The 19458-nt window shown below is 45.2% G+C and overlaps 1 protein-coding gene across 1 annotated transcript in view; it reads right to left on the bottom strand.

Moving 5' to 3' along the window:
• The window catches only part of bcat1 (branched chain amino-acid transaminase 1, cytosolic), a 72630-nt gene that overhangs the window by 4086 nt on the left and 49086 nt on the right, over window positions 1–19458 (bottom strand). The window contains exons 8-10 of the mRNA XM_043713391.1: window positions 11044–11129; window positions 10331–10471; window positions 6285–6359 (exon numbers count right to left, since the gene is read on the bottom strand). Of these exons, the coding sequence (XP_043569326.1) occupies window positions 6285–6359; window positions 10331–10471; window positions 11044–11129 (302 nt within the window). The remainder of the gene's footprint in view (window positions 1–6284; window positions 6360–10330; window positions 10472–11043; window positions 11130–19458) is intronic.

Raw genomic sequence — 19458 nt, 5'->3', positions numbered from 1 at the left:
GTGGCACAGTGGTTAGCACTGCTGCCTCACAGCGCCAGAGACCCGGGTTCAATTCCCGCCTCAGGCGACTGACTGTGTGGAGTTTGCACGTTCTCCCCGTGTCTGCGTGGGTTTCCTCCGGGTGCTCCGGTTTCCTCCCACCATCCAAAGATGTGCAGGGTCAGGTGAATTGGCCATACTAAATTGCCCGTGGTGTTAGGTAAGGGGTAAATGTAGGGGTATGGGTGGGTTTCACTTCGGCGGGTCGGTGTGGACTTGTTGGGCCGAAGGGCCTGTTTCCACACTGTAATCTAATCTAATCTAATCATAAAGGAAAGCATATCAAACACCTTCTTCACTGTCCTATCTACCTGTGACTCCACTTTCAAGGAGCTATGAACCTGCATGCCAATACTCCTCAGGACCTTACCATTGAGTGTATAATCATACCCACGATTGAGGTTAGGCTGATCAGTCTGTAATTTTACATCTTTTGTCTTACCCCTTTTTGAAACAGGGGTGTCATGTTAGTGATTTTCCAGTCCTCTGGGACTTTGCCTGAATCTAGTAATTCCTGAAAGATCTCAACTAATTAACCTCCATTACCTCTCTTCAGCTATCTCCCTAGAACTCTGTGGTGTAGTCCATCTGGTCCAGGTAGTCATCATACTCAACTCTGCTGCGTACAACTTCGGTTCTGGTCTCTTAGGAGAAACAGCTAGTTCAGTTACCACTGACTGTAGTAAAAGGCTTGGACCCAAGCTTGATGAGCGGAACTGGTTGAGGAAGATTCAACTTGATTAGATTTCCTACGGTGTGGAAACAGGCCCTTCGGCCCAACCTGTCCACACCGACGAGCAACCCACCCAGACCCATTTCCCTCTGACTAATGCCCCTAACACTAATTTAACGTGCACATCTTTGGACTGTGGGAGGAAACCGGAGTACCTAGAGGACGCTCACGCAGACACGGGGAGAATGTGCAAACTCTACACAGTCAGTCACCTGAGGCAGGAATTGAACCTGAGACCCTAGTGCTGTGAGGCAGCAGTGCTAACCACTCTGCCACCGTGTTGGCTTAACCCTTTGTAATTAAAAAATGGCTACCTGAGAAGTTCTAATTAAATACCCGGATGTTTCTCAGGAAGGTCTGGGGAGCATCAAAGGTGCCCCGGCTCCCATGTCTGTACCAGAACTTAGGTCCTTCCTTGGGTTGGTGAATTATTATGGAAAATTCATAAATAACTTGGCATCCTTCCATCTGCTATTGAAAAAGGGTCAGCCTTGGAAATGGTCTTGTAGCAGAGATATAGCTTCTATGGAAATGAAGCAGCCCTTGCCATTTACGTTACTGGCCCACCACGATCCCAAGCAAGATGTGGTGCTGACACATGATGCCCCCCTGCACAGTATAGGGGGTAGTGTTGGCTCATCGGTGGCCTAATGGAGAGAAACCCTTGATATGCTTCCCGGAATTCGGCTCTTGCCGAATGATGATATACCCAGACAGAGAAGGAAGGTTTGGCAATCATCTTTGGTGCGAGAAAGTTCCACCAATTTCTTTACGGATATAAGTTTGTAATAGTTACAGACCATAACCCCCTGCTAGGGGTACTAATGGGTCAGGCCCTTAGCTTCAGGTGGAATTCAGGATTGGGCTCTCACTCTGAGTGAGTACAATTACAAGTTGGAATGCTGTCCAGGAGGCCTAATGGCAAATGTGATGCCTTGAGCTGCCTCCCACTGGTAGATATTCCACCAGTGATGCTGCTACTGAAAGAGTCCATTCTGGTTTTAAACTTTCTGGACACCCTTCCAGTCACCGCAGACAATATCGGACTGTTGATGCAAAAAGACCACATTCTGGCTGGTGGTGATGGGGGCAATCCAAAAGGGCCATCACAACACAATTGAAATCTCTCTGGGCCAGATGAGACCAGATCGCCGTAGAGGATGGCATACTATTGTAGGGAGCAAGAGTGATTGTCCTGAGCAAAGGTCACCGCCAGATGTGGGTTGAACTCCACCAGGATCACCCAGGGGCTTCCAAAATGAAGATATCGGTGAGAAGTTATGTCTAGTGGCCAGGATTGGATGCCAACATAGTCACGTTGGTGGGGCAGAGACCAGAGTACCAACATGGACAAAGATTAGCAGCTCCCCCCACATTCATGGGAATGGCCAGGTAAACTCTGGACTCCGTTACACATTGACTACACCAGTCCATTCATGGGCTCAACTCTGAAGTCATGCGGACTTCATTCAAAGTGGTTGGATGTGCACAGAGTTCAATCATCAAACATGGGAATGGCATTTGAAAAGTTGTGCGCATCGTTTGCAATACATGGACTCACGGAGGTGTTAGTCACAGGCATTAGCCCATCATTTATCAACAGGGAGTTTGAGTATTGCCTAAAGTTGAATGGCATTCAGCATGTGAGGACAGATCCAGACCATCCATCATCCAATGGTCTGGTGGAAACAGCAGTCCAAACCTTGAAGCCAGGCTTAAAGTCAACAGTCAATAGCTTCACTACATACCAAACTGTCCTGGTTCCTGTTTGATTATAGGACTATGCCTCGCAAAACTACAGGGATAGCTCCAGTAGAGTTGCCAATGCCAAGAAGACTACGCACCAGGCTAAATCTGATCTTCCCGGACTTTGGGGGTGGGGAGGGGGGAGGCGTTGGTGGTGAGACAGCATCACAAATGCCAATGCCAGGCACTAAGCGGAAGAGACAGTTTACTTCAGGAGATGAAGTTCTGTGCAGAAACCACGGAAACAGCCCTGCGTGGGTAAGAGGCAAGGTCAGGTCCTGTGATAGACAAAATTTGCGTAGGGGAGGTGGTCCTGAACAAGCAAGTGGACCACATAAAAGCACAATCTTGCAAACGGGGCAACAGCAAATCATACCCAGCCTCTCAGAATGTCTGGCAAGCCTGTCAGAACCCCTGGGTTCTACCCTTCTGCCTCGCATCAAAGAAACCTCTCAGGATAAGAGGAACATGGCAGGTGAGGTATTCCCAACGGTGCTACCATCTGAAGATGAATTCTGGCATAGACGCTCAGGGTGCAAGAGGTGGGCTACGGTTTGGTACACACCACGAGTATCTGAGGCAGAGTCAGAACAACCAGACGTGACACAAAAATGTCCCAGGAGAAGCTACAGGAAAAAAGAATGGTCCTATGTCCCAGGTTTTAGAGAGAGAGAGAGAGATGTAGTGATTGTAATGAGATCAGCCAGCTGGACCTCATAGAGTATGAGTTCCTGGATTGGGGCTGTTAACCTGGTTCAATCAGGGAGCCCTGGCTGACAGATATAAACAGGAGTGTCGGGGGTTTTGGTATTGCTGCCCTTTCCCCTGTATATTATGTTTTGTTTGTGAAATGTTGTTTTCTGCTTATTGTCAACTGTATTTTGTACTGTTTAATACAATTTTAAAAAAAAAACAGAATTGTGTCAGACATCCTGTTCACTGAGAGCTGGCTCCTCCTGTAGGAGGGATATTGTGAAACTTGAAAGGGTTCAGAAAAGATTTAACATGGATGTTGCCAGGGTTAGAGGGTTTGAGCCATAGGGAGAGGCTGAATAGGCTGGGGCTGCTTTCTTTGGTGCGTCGGAGTCTGAGGGGTGACCTCATCGTGATTTATAAAATCATGACAGGCATGGATAGGATAAACAAAGTCTTTTCCCTGGGGCGAGGAAGTCCAGAACTAGACAGCATAGGTTTAGGGTGAGAGGCGAAAGATGTAAAAGGGACCTTTCAGGAAACATTTTCACACAGGGAGTGGAGCGTGTATGGAATGAGCTGCCAGAGGAAGTGGTGGAGGCTGGTACAATTACAACATTTGAAAGGCATCTGGATGGGTATATGAATAGGAAGGGTTTAGAGGGATATGGGCCAGGTGCTGTAAAATGGGACTAGATTAATTTAGGATACCCGGTCAGGATGCTATGAGTTGTACTGAAGGGTCTGTTTCCGTGCTGTACATGTCTTAGACTCTATAAGCTGGATCAGTGTCATGTACTATGCACATGTAAATAAAGGGTAACTTGGTGACGGGAAACTTGGTGACAGGATACTGGCCTTTGTGGTGTTATTTCAGAGAGGATGTCTCCTCTTGTAGATGAATCTCAAACTAAGAGGCACAGTTTCAGAGAAAAGAATCTCAGAGATAAGGAGGGATGTGTCTTCTCCTGGTGGGTTATTAATCTTTAGATCTCTCCCAAAACAGACAGCAATGGAAAGCATTGAGTCAATGACTTTTTGGCCAAAGGCTGACTTAGACAGATCTGTGCTCTATAACAGAGTCCATGGTTATGGTGGGCAGCTAGAAAAGTAGGGAGTTGAAGCCACGATTAGATCAGCCATGATCCTCTAGACTAGTGGATCTGGTGAAGGGAACCAATGATCTTCCTTTTGTCTATGTTCTCACAGAGCATAGCACTATTGGAGGAGACAATTTTTGGATAAGATATTAAATGATGAAACTTCATGGAGTCAGGCCTCATGGGATCTCATGTCACTTCTTAAACAGCAGAAGATTTCTTCCAGTGCTGTGGCTAATGTTCTCAATGAGCAGAACTTCAAATAATCATTCATTTCTTTGCTGCCCGTGGGAATGGAGATATTGGGTGGTGAATTTCCTACATTATAACAGTGACTACACATCAAAAGTGATTCACTGGACATAAATCACCTTGGGACATCTTGATCATAAAGATATTACGTAAATATAAATAAAGGAAAAGGCAATGCAGAAAATCCACTAAAAACACTATTACAGCACAATACTGACTCCAGTTCAGAGTGTCAGACACTGAGCTGGGATCAGGGCATGACACCTAGTGGGGACAATTTTCTCAAAGTTCTTCATTTCCAACATGGGAAATAATTCTGCTTTCCCATTCACATTTCCGCCAGACCCATCTTCACCCATCTCCCTTTGCCTTGCCCCATAACCCATCTCCCTTTGCCTTGCCCCATAACCCACCTCCCTTTGCCTTGCCCCATAACCCATCTCCCATCACCTTGCAACGCTATTCCATTGGTTATTTTATCTCTACAGCCTTCCAACCAAATCACAAACCCTCCTTCCTGCTCTTCCCACCTCTTCTCCTCATGTTCCATCTTGAAGGTTTTTTTCCAATTCTGTCAAAAGTTGCAGACTGAAACATTCATCCTATTGTCACTTGACTTGCCAAATATATCCGGCACTTCCAAAGATGAAGAAAGTGCAATATTAAGTTGGTTATGCTGAACCTTAATAATACATGGATTAGATCTCAGTGCAGCAGCGACTTCCCACTTCCTGGTAATGCTCAGCTCCACTAACTGGGTTCTGAACTCACCACCAGTCCAATTGCATTCAACAACACTGTTGGTGTCCATACACCCTCATACACTATAGCAGTTCAAAATGATAGCTCACCACCACTACCTAAATTCTGGCCCAGTCAGCCACATCTCACATGCCACAATCGAATTTTAAAACTCGTGGTGCAGTGTAGGGGCAGGACCCGGAAAGTACCCAGGCATTGGGACTCCTGACCCCAAACTGAGATCAAGCCCTTTTTGGCCATCCTACTGCGTCCTTCTTATTTTAAACACCAGGTCACCCCAATAAACGCAATGGAGTACAGATATTCAAGCAACAAGACGAAGAAAGAGAAACAGAACTGTAGATGCGGAATAACAGAAATTGCTGGAGAAACCCAGCATCTGTGCAGAGTTAACGCCTTGTGTTCAGTGATTCTTCTTCAGAAGAAGTGAAGATGAAGAGATAAACATTCATTGCTTGGATATTAATTCTTCAATACTCCATATATTGCAGCAATAAAAAAATCATTGAGTGCAATTGGGGAGATGACAGCCTAATGGTATTATGACTAGACTATTAATCTAGAAACCTACGTAATGCTCTAAAGACCCAGGTTCAAACCCCATCAACGCAGAATTCAATTTTAAAAATAACTGGAATTATGAATTTAATAATGACCATGAATCCATTGTCAATTGTTGGGGAAAAACCCATCTGGTTCACTAGTACCCTTTAGGGAAGGAATCTGTCATCTTTATCTAGTCTGGCCTACATTTGACTCCAGTCCCACAGCAATATCGTTCACTCTGAAATTACCCTCTAGGCAATGAAAGCTGTCCTCTTAAGTGTCCCCTTCATCCCGTGAATGAACTTAAAAAGACAATACTGGCCTCTAGCTACATACCTGTGAGGTTTCACTGCCATGTCACTGGTGTTAGTCATGGCCATCATGTGACCTGGGAAGTGATGCTACACACTCACCTGTATGTCAGCAAGGTTGTCAAAGAGTTGAGCTGCTAACGTTGGCCCATTTTCCATTGTTGGAATATGCAGGTTCTGGAAAAACAGAGAAAACAAAGTGCAAAGCTGTAACAGTGTCATTGCCATCTGTGCCAATCCTAGACAGCCATTTAATATCAGAGGTTGGGGGAGGCGGGGAAGAAACGTTTCTATCCACTCATCCTTCACTGAATTCTCCCAATGCAACGAGTCAGATGAGTTATGGGTAGAAGTGAAAGTATGAACTAGGAAGGATCTTCTAATAATGCCAGGAGGGTCTGGGATGGGGGGTTTGACTGTGCCAAATTTACAACTGACCAAATACAACAATTATCACTTTCACACCTCACATTGTTACATCTGTCAGCAATGGCTCAAAAGAGTGAATCACGGTGAATGAGTGAGAGTGAATGAGGGAGTGAGTGAGGCTGACAAGTGAGTGAGGCAGTGGGCGGCACGGTGGCACAGTGGTTAGCACTGCTGCCTCACAATGCCAGAGACCCGGGTTAAATTCCCACCTCAGGCGACTGTGTCGAGTTTGCACACTCTCCCTGTGTCTGCGTGGGTTTGCTCCGGTTTCCTCCCACAGTCTAAAAATGCACAGGTTAGGTGAATTGGCCATGCCTAAATTGCCTGTAGTGTTAGGGGCCGGAGGAGTGGGTCTGGGTGGGTCGGTGTGGACTTGTTGGGCCGAAGGGCCTGTTTCCACACTGTAAGTAATCTACAATGTGGCTAAAAGATACTGCCATTTTGTTTGGCACTCCATCTCGGAATGGGAAGAACCAATGGCCAGAAACGGAAAAACAGGAGATGTAAGCCATTCGGCCCTTTGAGGCTGCTCAGCCATTCATTATGATCATGGCTTTCTCCTCATACACATTGATCTCCTTAGCCACCAAGAACTAACTCCCCCTTGAAAACATTCAATGTTTTGGCCTCAACCGCTTTCCAATGATCAAAGCTTCTTCTGCCAGATGGTCTTGGGAGGATAAGAGATGCCAAGCAAGAGTTTCTGTCTCCGATCCCGTGCTCTGACAGAGGGAACACTGCTGTTATCTGTTCTTCAGCCTTTTTTTTCCCAAAAGGGAGAAGGGCTTGTGGGGCAACCAGCCCGGAACAGATCATTTCAGGCCTTAGCTGTGCACGGAATGAGACTTTCAAAGTCAATCTCTGGTGAAGTGATCTCCCATTTGTATCAAATGGGCAAGACAAGGGTAGTCCCTGAATGAATCTGGGCAGCACACCACACAAAAAAAAAATTGTTCTATTCCAGCACATTGTGCTCAGTGTAAAGTCATGAAACATAAATCGTCAGTGCACAGAATTCAAAGCACAAAATTGTCATTAGGCCCATCTAATCTATGTAGCCTCCTACATTCACTGTCTCTTCCCATTCCATGACAGTCTGCTCCCTTTTCACTGTATCAAGCCTCTCCTTAGATGCAACATTCTAACCTCTGTCATTTCATGTTCCTTCTTTGGACTCACTCAAGAAACATCTTAATTTCAATCTTCTCAACTTTGTTTCCATTTCCCTTATTGACACCTCATCCCTCCCCTCTCTAACTCTATAATCTCCACCAGCCCCACATCCCTCCACAATGTCCACACTTCTCTCATGCTGGCCTTTTATAAATGCTTCATCATTGATGGCCGTGCTTTCAGTTGTCCTTACATCTCTCTGCCTTTGTAACTCACATCCCTCCTATAAGACATTTCTTCAAACTTATCTCTTTGACCAAACTTTGGTCCCTCACCAACTTTTATGGATGCACCATAGAAAGCATTCTCTCCAGGTGCATAATGGCCTGGCACGGCAACTCTCTGCCCAGGACCATAAGAAACTACAGAAGGTTGTGCGCGTTGCACAGACCACCGAGGAAGGCAATCTCCCACCCATGGACTCCATCCATACTACTCATTGCCATCGAAAGGCCGCCAACATAATCAAATAGCTATCCCACCCGGTAATACTCCCCTACAAACTTCCATCAGGCAGAAGATACAGAAGCTTGAACACATACCAACATGTTCAAGAATAGCTTCTTCCTTGCCGTTATTAGACTGCTGAATGGACCTCCCTAACTTCAGACCTAATGTTGATCTTGCTGTTGTGCATCTCCTGTGGAGCCGTAACCTCCTTTGCCTTGCTCTGTCTAAGCACTCTAGAGTCTGTCATGTCCTCGCTTGCTATGATCTGCTAGTACTGCTTGTAAAAGAAAACTGTACACTGCACTTAGGTACATGTGACTACACCAAATAAATCAAATTATCTGCCCTAATATTTCCTTATATGACTCAGTACCAACTTTGTCTAGCTTGTATTTGCTCTGATGAAAATCAAATGGCAAACACTGGTGTCTTGACATTGTGTTTAAGGCACTTGACAACCTGTAGAGTACTTAGATCCTTCCCTTTCAAAATCTACTTCTTTTCATAAAGCTTTGCTCACTTACTCGCCTTCTTTATGTGATTGGACATCAATTTCTTCTGATGCGTCAATGAAGCACTTTGGTATTTTTCATTATGTTAAAGATGCTGTATGAAAATAAGTTGGTGTTGATTTGTTTCTACTTAACCTGTAACTATTTTAAATTGCCTTCCATTAAGATCAGCAAATATTCTGCCACATTTATTTTAATCGGATCCTTTGCTCAAAAATAGGAAACAGAGGGTGGTGGTGGAGGCTTGCTTTTCGGATTGGAGGTCTGTGACCATTGGTGTGCTACAAAGATCGATGCTGGGTCCACTGCTTTTTATCATTTATCTAAATGATTTGGATGCCAATATAGGAGGTATCGTGAGTAAGTTTGCAGATGACACCAAAATTGGAGGTGTAGTGGACAGCAAAGAAGGTTACCTCAGATTACAACAGGATCTTGATCAGATGGACCAATGGGCTGAGAAGTGGCAGATGGAGTTTACTCTAGATAAATGAGAGGTGCAGCATTTTGGTAAGGCAAATCAGGTCAGGACTTATCTATTTAATTTTAAGGTCCTGGGGAGTGCTGCCAAACAGAGACCTTGAAGTGCAGGTTCATAGTTCCTTGAAAGTGGAGTCACAGATAGATAAGATATTGAAGAAGGCATTTGGTACACTTGCCTTTATTGGTTAGTGCATTGAGTATAGGAGTTAGGGATATCATGTTGTGGCTGTACAGGATATTGGTTAGGCCACTTGATTCAATTCTGGTTTCCCTGCAGTTGGAAGGATGTTGTGAAACTTGAAGGGTTCAGAAAAGATTTGCAAGGATCTTGCCAGGGTTGGAGAATTTAAGCTACAGGGAGAGGCCAAATAGGCTGGGGCTACACTCCATGGAGCATCTGAGGCTGAGGGGTGACCATTTGGAGATCTATAAAATCTGAGAGGCATGGGTAGGTTGAACAGCCAAGCTCTTTTTCCCCAAGGTAGGGGAGTCCAAACTAGAGGACATAAGTTTAACGTGAGAGGAGAAGTTTTAAAAAGGACAACCTTTTCACGCAGAGGGTGGTGCGTGTATGGAATGAGTTGTCAGAGGAAGTCGTGGAGGTGGACACAATTATAACATTTCAAAGGCACCTGGATGGATCATGAATAGGAAGAGTTAAGGGGGATATGGGCCAAACGCTGGCAAATGGTACTAGATTAATTTTGGATATCTGGTCAGCAGGGAAGCGCTGGGCCAAAGGATCTGTTTCCATGCTGTACATGTGGGCGGCACGGTGGCACAGTGGTTAGCCCGTAGTGTTAGGTAAGGTAAGTGTTAGGTAAGGGGTAAATGTAGGGGTATGGGTGGGTTTCGCTTCGGCGGGTCGGTGTGGACTTGTTGGGCCGAAGGGCCTGTTTCTACACTGTAATGTAATGTAATGTAAATGTAATCTGACTCTGTTGCCTCTTAACATGCCTCCTTCTGCCAGATTATGTGAGGGTAGTTGATATCTGCTGAACTACGCTTTCATATGATGGGCAGACTGCAGTCATCCCTCTCAAACATGGGCTAAAGCTACTTTGTCAACTTACAAAGAACAAGATGCCTTGTGTTTCTCACCTCGCCCTGATACAGGATCTGTGATACTGGACACAAGGCACAAGCAGTTCCTGAACCAAACATCTCCTTGACCCGGTTTTGCTTTGATGCATTGACGAGTTCCTTCATTGTGACAGAGCGCTCTTCAACCTTGAACTGATTCTTTGTTTCAGGAAAATAAACATAAAAGCAATTAGGTCCTGATCATCGGTGCTTCCATCACTAATTAAGCATCCCTGCTGAATATGTGTGTGATCACTAATGCAAAGCACCTGCAATTCAAGACACATTTGAATCGTTTGCTACGAGTTAAACAAAACACACGCATTTTCAATCAAAAACTGAAACCTACCAAAAAATATTTCATCCAATATTTACCCCAATGAGGTGCAGGTTGTGAACAAATACATCAGATTAAGGTGACTCTTCGATCAGAAATTGAGTCACAATGTTTACTACTCTACAACATCAAGACCATAAGACATAGGAGCAGAAGTAGGCCATTCAGCCCATTGAGTCTGCTCTGTCAGGGCTGATCTGATAATCCTCAACTCCACTTTCCCCCATAACCCTTGATTTTCTTCCTGGTTAAAACCAGATTGTGACTCTGACAAGCATTACATTAATATTTAACATTCGTATCAAAATTAAACAGAGAGATTAGCAGATAACAGAATAGATGCCACTTGAAGGTCGTGAACGTAACACTCTTTCATTCGGTAATATTTACTGACCCACTTGCGTGTAAGATCCAAAATGCTTTGTCTCACTACTCCAGGTAATATCACGCCATCTAGTGGTGGTGTTACCAACTCTTCCTCTGGAGAACAGAACAGATTGTACACTTAAGCAAATATATGTACAGTAGGAAGACTAACACACTTGAGTCAAGGCTGAAATAATTCCAAAAGGCTGGTATCCCATCACTGACACACATGCATAGTCCTTGACATGATCCAGCTCTGTCAGAGCCAGGTCTCAGAGTGAGCAGAATCTCGGATACTCCCATTCCTATCTGTCAGCCAGGGCACCCTGGTTGGACCAGGTAATAGCCCCAGTCAGTGACCTTGTTACAATCACCACAAAGACATGCAGTGTACCAGAAAAGATATCAAATGGCAGACCAGCTGGACACTTCTGCTTCATTTCTTGCAGCTTTTTAAAATGCACTCACACCACCGACGCCTTTGAAAGAGCTATGCAGTTTGTGCCACACCCCTGCCCTTTCCCCATAACTTTGCAAATGTCTTCTTTCCCAGTATTTGTCAGAATCCCTTCTGAAAGTTACTACTGCATCTGCACACAGCTGTCTTTTAGTCAGTGAATCCCAGACTCTCGAACAGATTACACTGTTAAAAATAGATTCTCCACTCTAATCCATCTGTCAGTTAGCTTAATTTCTGATGATATTTATGTCTACCCTAACAAAATAAGGACTTCTTGTTTGTCTTCAGAAATTTCGACAGGCATTTCAAGTCAAATCCTAGCCTGGGCAGTGCCTGGTTTCTCATTTTTCTCCATCCTTCACTCTTCCATGGGAAGCGGGTATCACTAAATGGTAAAGGCAGCATCTCTTGTCTACCCCTCACTGGCTCTGAACTGAGTGGCTTGCCAAGTCATTAAGAGTTAACAATTTTGGGGCCAGGAATTACATGTCAGCCAGACCTCCTTCCTTAAGGGTGTTATGAATCAGAGATGCTTTTTACAACAATCAATAAAACATTACGGACACCATTACAGAGAGCACTTTACATTCTAGATTTATTCAATTAATCAGAACTTTGCAACCTGGTGAGGTGGATTAATCCACCTCCCCAGAGCTTTAGCCCAGACTTGTGGATTACCAGAGCAGTGACATATCACTGGGCCACTATCTATCTGGTAAGCAATGCCTCCATTCTCCCGCTCTTCAGAATATCGTACATCAACATTTGACAAAGATCGACAGGGTACAGAAAAATAAACTACATGCATTATTAAGATGGCTGTGTGTTAATTTCTAACAATTGGAGAGATTTGGATTCTGTCCTCACTCAAACATTCAGTGACCTATTCCCAGGCCTCTGGTGATGCATTTCTTAGTCCATGAGCAGAATGGCCAAGAATGACTCAATTGTTTGATTATTTTTTTCTTCTCTCTCTGTGAGGAAGCCACCGCTACCTGCTTGGTAATTATCAAAGTACACTGCCACATGCAGAAAGCTTACAGCTGGATTAGTGACAACCTTGGCACAGAGGAAGTGATCCTGCCTCTAAGCTAACAGGTCAGGGGTTCAAATCCCAATCCAGTGATTTATGTATGATCTGGACTCATGCTGTGGTGCTGCGTCACCACTTCGGGTGACACATGCCCTCTCATATGCTTATAGAAAGGTGCTGTTCAGAGAAAAGCTCTTTTTCTGACGGCCTGGACATCATTTATCTCTCAACCAACGTTATAAACTTGTGGAATGCAAAATACTGCAGTTGCTGGAAGTCGGAAGCAAACACAGAAAACAGTGGAGAAACTCAGCAAGGTCTGGCAGCATCTGTGCAGAGAGAAACAGAGATAACGTTTCAAGTCTGATTCGGCTCTTCTTCAGAAAAGAAACACTGAATGCATTTCACATGTTGGGAATGCAAGGGAGGCAGCACTGAAGAGGACTCGAATCAGACGTTAGCTCTGGATCTCTCTCCAGAGATGCCACCAGACCTGCTGAGTTTCTCCAGCACTTCCTGTGTTTGTATTATAAACTGATTATTTAGCCATCACCTCACTTCTGTTTGTAGGACCTTGCTGCATGATACAGCACTTCAACAGCAATTGCAGTTCACCGTCTGGACAACAGATGTCCTGGGCCTATGAAAGGTGTTAGACAGGTTTTTTTTGTTTTTGATTACAAATTGTCACCAGTGTGAAGATTTAACCCACCATCAATTAGGACAAATCATGGTTTGTACCACAGATGCTTCGAGAATGAGTAGTCATTGGGTCTGTTTTCCAACTGGCCATGCCACTAATGTTATAAAGGTTGAGAATAAGAGAAAGTGATGGGACACCCGCACCAACCAAACCCACCGCCCTGTGGCTGTACACTTTAATTCCCCCTCCCACACTGCCCAAGGACATGCAGGTCCTGGGCCTCCTCCATCGCCAAACACTAACCACCCAACGCCGAGAGGAAGATCGCCTCACCTTCTGCCTTGGGACCCTCCAACCACACTGTGAATTTCACCAGTTTCCCCATGTCCCCTCCCCCCAGCTTATCCCAGTTTCAACCTTCCAACTCAGCACAGCCCCTTGAACAGTCCTACCTGTCTAGCTCCCTTCCCGTTTATCTGCTCCACCCTCGTCTCCGACCCATCACCTTCACCCCCACTTTCATCTGCCTATCACATTCCCAGCTACCTTCCCCCCATCCCCACCCCCCTCCCATTTATCCCTCAGCACCCCTTGGCCAATAAGCCTCATCCCCGATGCCTGAAACATTGACTCTCCTGGCCCTTGATGCTGCCTGACCTGCTGTGCTTTCCCAGCACCATACTCTTCGACTAAGGGTAGAGAATGTATAGCTAAGGAGAGGAATCTATCCATCACTGCTCCTGCCTCTCGATGTGAGAACTCTGTCTGAAAGATTAGTTGAAGCACATCCCACTGTAGCCCTGCAAAGGAACCTGCCAATCCCCATTTTAGAAAGGAAGAATTTGGAGGACTCTGGAAAACAGCAGGCAGGGATAAGCACATAGTGAGCTGGTGTGCTCTTATATGAAGGAGCACAAGTGAATTGCCAGAGGGTTCAGAAACAATTGACCAGGATGTTGCCAGGAATGGGAGGTGTTTGCGACATAATAATAGACTGGAAAGACTGGGATATTTTCACAGGAGCATTGGAGGTTGAGGGGTGACCTTATTTAGGTTTATAAAATTGTGATGTGACGTAGATAAGGTGAGGGGCAAGGGTCTTTTCTCTAAGGTGGGAGAGTTCAAATCTAAGGGTTGTACTTTTAAGGCTTGAAGAGAAAGACTTAAAAAGGACATGAGGGACAATATTTTTACACAGAGAGCGTGTGGAATGAACTGCCCGAGGAAATGGTGGATGCTGGTACAGTTACAACATATAAAAGACAAGTATGGATAAGTACATGAAAAGGAAAGGTTTGGAGGGATGTGGGCCAAGCGCAGGCAGGTGGGACTAGTTTAGTTTGTGAATGTGGTAGGCGTGGGCTAGTTGTTCCAAAGGCTCTGTTACCATGCTGTATGACTCTTTTACACCTGAATACAATCGAACATTCAATTAATGTACCATGAAAGGTGGGATCTGTGTTCCACCTGCCTGTTCATATTACTCAGTATTCAGGCAACATCTGACTTGGCAGAGGAAAAGGATTAAAAAGGTATGGAAAGCGATGAGTGCAAGGTGAGCACATGTAAATGGCCATGCATCAAATCAGGATGCTTGACAGGTTTCCTATAACCAGCAGAGAGAGGGGGCTGTGCCAGAGAGCCCGATGTACTGTACTAGACTGTCCTCTTTCACACACAACTATCCATGATACACCCGTGTGGCACTGTTATCAGTCATTCTGACCCACTGTCTCCTTTAACGTGAGTTTAGCATCCTGATAGTGTGGAAGCAAGCCCATCAAATCCACACTGACTCACCTCCCTACCTGATCCCTGCTCTTCCCATGGATAAACCACCTAACTTGCTCATCAGGGGACAATTTAGCATGGCCAACCCACTGAACCTGCATATCCTTGGACTGTGGGAGGAAACCAGAGGAAACCCACACAGACACAGGGAGAATGTGCAAACCCCACACAGAGTGTCGCCTGTGGCTGGAATTGAACCCAGGTCCCTAGTGCTGTGAGGTAGCAGTGCTAACCACTGAGCCACCGTGTCCCAGCTCCAAACAGAGTTGATGACCCTGCAATGCTAGTCTGCTTGATATACCAACAAAATGGACAAGAAAAGCACAGGAACAGGAAGGACTAATTCACCTCTTCAGACCTGTTCCACAGTATCTTAACTTCACGTACAAACTCTTTCGCTATATTCCTTGATACACTGTCACAACTGGAGTACTGTGTGCAGTTCTGGTCTCCAAATTTGAGGAAAGACATTCTGGCTAGTGAGGGAGTGCAGTTATGGAGATAAGGCAGGAACAGGATACTGATTAAGGATGATCAGCCATGATCATATTGAATGGTGGTGGAGGCTCAAAGGGCCGAATGGCCTACTCTGGCTCCTGTTTTCTACGTCCTTATTACATTATTCTCAGGCGACAGTGTTCAGCAGATGCACAGATAAACTGTACACTTCCACAGGACTTTTACACAATTCAGTCAAAGTGACTGCAGTAAGCATGCCTGGAGCTCAGTATATAATACAATCCCTACACAAAGGAGGAATTTGAAGCTCAAACCATCTCAAAGAGACTGCAGGATGTAAATAACAGCGCAGAATCACGGGCCTCATGCAGAGGGAGCTGAGTTCGGTTCCTGCAAGGTTTCTGCTTAAAATGGTGAAGACAACACATAAACAGACGAGACATCTCACAGCATTGAAGGGACTGAAGGACTGGCATTGTTGCCTGCAGTCTGGAATGGCTCAGCTCTGGCCAGTCGGTGCATCTCCTCCCAATTTTAACTGTGACACTGCATCCCTTGCATTCCCAACATGTTAAATATATGGAGGCGCCTATCGAAGGATTCAAGGGCTGTTTTCAGCACCGGGTTATCTGATTATGCAAAACCAGGTGTCAGAATGAATAGAAAGCATTCATCTACGTGAACGAGAAATTAAACTTGCAATTTCTGGTAGGCAACAGTTTTGATTTGAGATTATCTAAACCCCATGATAGGTGACACTCCTTCTGCTGCCTTGACATTCCGTCTGATAAGAGTAAGGATTGTCTTGAGATGTTTACCTGCACCAAGAGGTGCATAATCAAAGCAAATTGTTCTTAAGCTGCAGCAACCCATACTCTAAGCCGGATTTCCTGTCTGCATCCACGCTGCAGCAGTTAGAGAGCTTTCTGTGGGAATGAAACATTGCATAGTCTCAAGGGGTAAATATACATCTGATCAACTACATTTCTGAACCCTTGCAGAAGGCTTGGTTTACAAAATGTTTTACTCTCCCAGCACCAAATCTGGATCTGTGCAGGACATTAGAAAGGAAGACTGTGGAATCGCAACTCATGCCTTTCACAATCTCAAGATGCTCGAAAGCCCTTCAGAGCCACTGAGTTCTCAGCTCAGCCATTTTCAAGAGTTACTCAGTGTGAGACTCAACAGTTTGATGACAGAGGAAAGGAAAACTGTTTACACAGAGGGTGGCACACATATGGGAATGAGCTGCCAGTGGAGGATATGGACCAAGTGCAGGGAAATGGGGTTAGTGGATGGACATTTTAGTCGGCATGGACCAGTTTGGGCCAAAGGGCCTGTCTCCGTGCTGCAGGACACTCTAATTCCATGACTCTAAATAACCTAAATAGCTAATTTACATTACACCCTGCCCTAACCATTGTGGTAAAAAGAATCCTAGAACATCTGGGAACAAACTTTGCATGTCCAGTGGTGATGCTGTTGGAGGTGGAAACTGTATACAGTCATACAACATGAAAACAGACCCTTCGGCCCAACTCATCCAAGCCAACCAGGTTTCCTCAACTTAATTAGTCCATGCTGTCTGCATTTGGCCCATATCCCTCTAAACCTTTCCTATCCCGAATGTTTTTTATTTAGAAAGAGTTGGAGAGATTTTTAAAAATTAATTCACAGCATAGGGGCATCATCACATTTATTGCCCATCGGCAATTGTTCAGACCAGGTAAGGACATTAGTGAACAAGATGGATTTCATGACAGTCAACACTATCACCATTAGGCCAGCTCTTTATCCTAGATTTTACTGAATTCAAATTTCACAGTCTGCCATGATGGGACTCCATGTCCCTGCAACACTGGCCTGGGCCAGGTTGCTAGTCCAGTGACACTGCCACTCCCTACCCTAAAGACCAGATGGGTTTTTACTATAACTGACAATGGTCACCATTGAGCGATCTTTCCATTCCAGAGTTTGCTGAATTCAAATAGCACCGCCTGCCATAATAGGATTCAAGTCCAGATCCTACATCAGTGTCTTGGGTCCTGGATTGTTAGTACAATAACACTATCACTGCGCCACTGCCTCTCCCCATAGTGGGAGCAGAATGAGAGAACTCCATGTCAGGATGTATCCTGACACATTTTCATCTCCGAGGGATCTTGGCAGAGCAGGGATCTGACCAGCACTGGCAATGGATAGCTAATTAAGGTCAACCACGCCCCTACTTGGGTGGCACAACTGGCAATGCCAGCACAGTCTCCTCAATGATAGATAGGCTCCTGCCGTTGCCTCAGGGTGGGAGGGGTGGTTGAGGGCACCCGCGCCTCCTTTGAATCCTTCCAAACCCGAAGCCACAAGGGACCAATGAGGCTCCTCCTCCCCAATTTGAGAAGTTCTGGGAGACATCTTTGTGTATCCTTGCGGTCTCCCACCTACACTGGCAATGCCTTCCTCTCCCTCAGGCACAGGCTCACCCTTCACGGTTGCATGGGACCCCTGGCTATTTACTCTCCGCCTGTGAATCGATTGCACAGACACCTTCAGGGTCATGACCTGCAGTTAGACCCAACTCCAGGGCCCCAACACCACCCAGTGGAAATGTTCAATCTTGAACACAATTCTGAAAATCTACTGAAACTTTTTAAAATCAAAAGGAGAAAAGACTCGCATTTTTGCAATGTTTTGGCCTCAGGATGATCTACTCTACAGCCTTTCGACAGTGTAGTTACTGTTTTAACATAGGAATGGAGCAACTAATCAAATATTGGTCAGTAGTATTTCCCTGTTTTCATGAATATAGCCAAAGCATCCTTTCGGTTTGCATGAGGACAGTAGCTGATGTCTCCATTTGATAATGTATTAAAAAGACACAATCGCTAATCGTGAACGTGTTCAGGGGCAAGGAGGGGGATTTGAAATAGACAGCTCTCTGACTCAAGGGACCCTGCTGCTCCTTATAGTGATTGTAGTGTGGCCAGCCAGCTGGACATCATTGAATATGGAGTTCCCCAATTGGGGCTGTTACAATCACCTTGTTACAATCACTGCACGACTAGCTGAGAAAAGGCAAAACCTTCACTCAATTCAAATCAAAGCAGCACCACTAAAACATACTGCCTTCTAAGAGGTTCTGCAAAAGTGCCGTCCGGATTGAAGGGGAAGGGATAGGCAGATCCTGGCTGAGAGACAAACAAAATCACCGAGAGCGGGCATAAAGGCACTGCCAGCCCACGGCAGATAAATCAGATCAAATCAGATGGCTGGTCTGTGAGCCGGTCTGTAGTTGGATGCCTTGAGCTTTATAACCTCAACAAAATGACAAAAGTCGAGATTCAGAGATTGTGAGAATTTGTTTCCTTTTAAAAGACACATAGTGTGGTTCGGCCATGGAATTCTTTATTACAAATGGTAGCGGATACAGAATCTTAAAAAGGAAATATTTTGTCAAGAGCATTTTTGATATTGGCATATTTTTGAAAATGGGCAACGTTTCTGAAATGGGCAAATATTTTGAAAAGAGAAAAACTTTATAAAGGCTATGTGTGTGTGTACCATGAAATACTGTCAAGGATTGTGGTTCTGTTCACCGAGCTGGGAATTTGTGTTGCAGACGTCTCGTCCCCTGTCTAGGTGACATCCTCCGTGCTTGGGATCCTCCTGTGAAGCGCTTCTGTGATCTTTCCTCCGGCATTTGTAGTGGTTTGTCTCTGCCACTTCCGGTTGTCAGTTCCAGCTGTCCGTTGCAGTGGCCGGTATATTGGGTCCAGATCGATGTGCTTATTGATTGAATCTGTGGATGAGTGCCATGCCTCTAGGAATTCCCTGGCTGTTCTCTGTTTGGCTTCTCCTATAATAGTAGTGTTGTCCCAGTCGAACTCATGTTGCTTGTCATCTGAGTGTGTGGCTACTAAGGATAGCTGGTCGTGATGTTTCGTGGCTAGTTGGTGTTGATGGATGCGGATCGTTAGCTGTCTTCCTGTTTGTCCTATGTAGTGTTTTGTGCAGTCCTTGCATGGGATTTTGTACACTACGTTGGTTTTGCTCATGCTGGGTA

Source organism: Chiloscyllium plagiosum, chromosome 23, assembly GCF_004010195.1.
Source record: "Chiloscyllium plagiosum isolate BGI_BamShark_2017 chromosome 23, ASM401019v2, whole genome shotgun sequence".
Taxonomy (NCBI): domain Eukaryota; kingdom Metazoa; phylum Chordata; class Chondrichthyes; order Orectolobiformes; family Hemiscylliidae; genus Chiloscyllium; species Chiloscyllium plagiosum.
The sequence above is the reverse complement of the archived record's forward strand: the minus strand, read 5'-3'. Positions and strand labels throughout refer to the sequence as shown.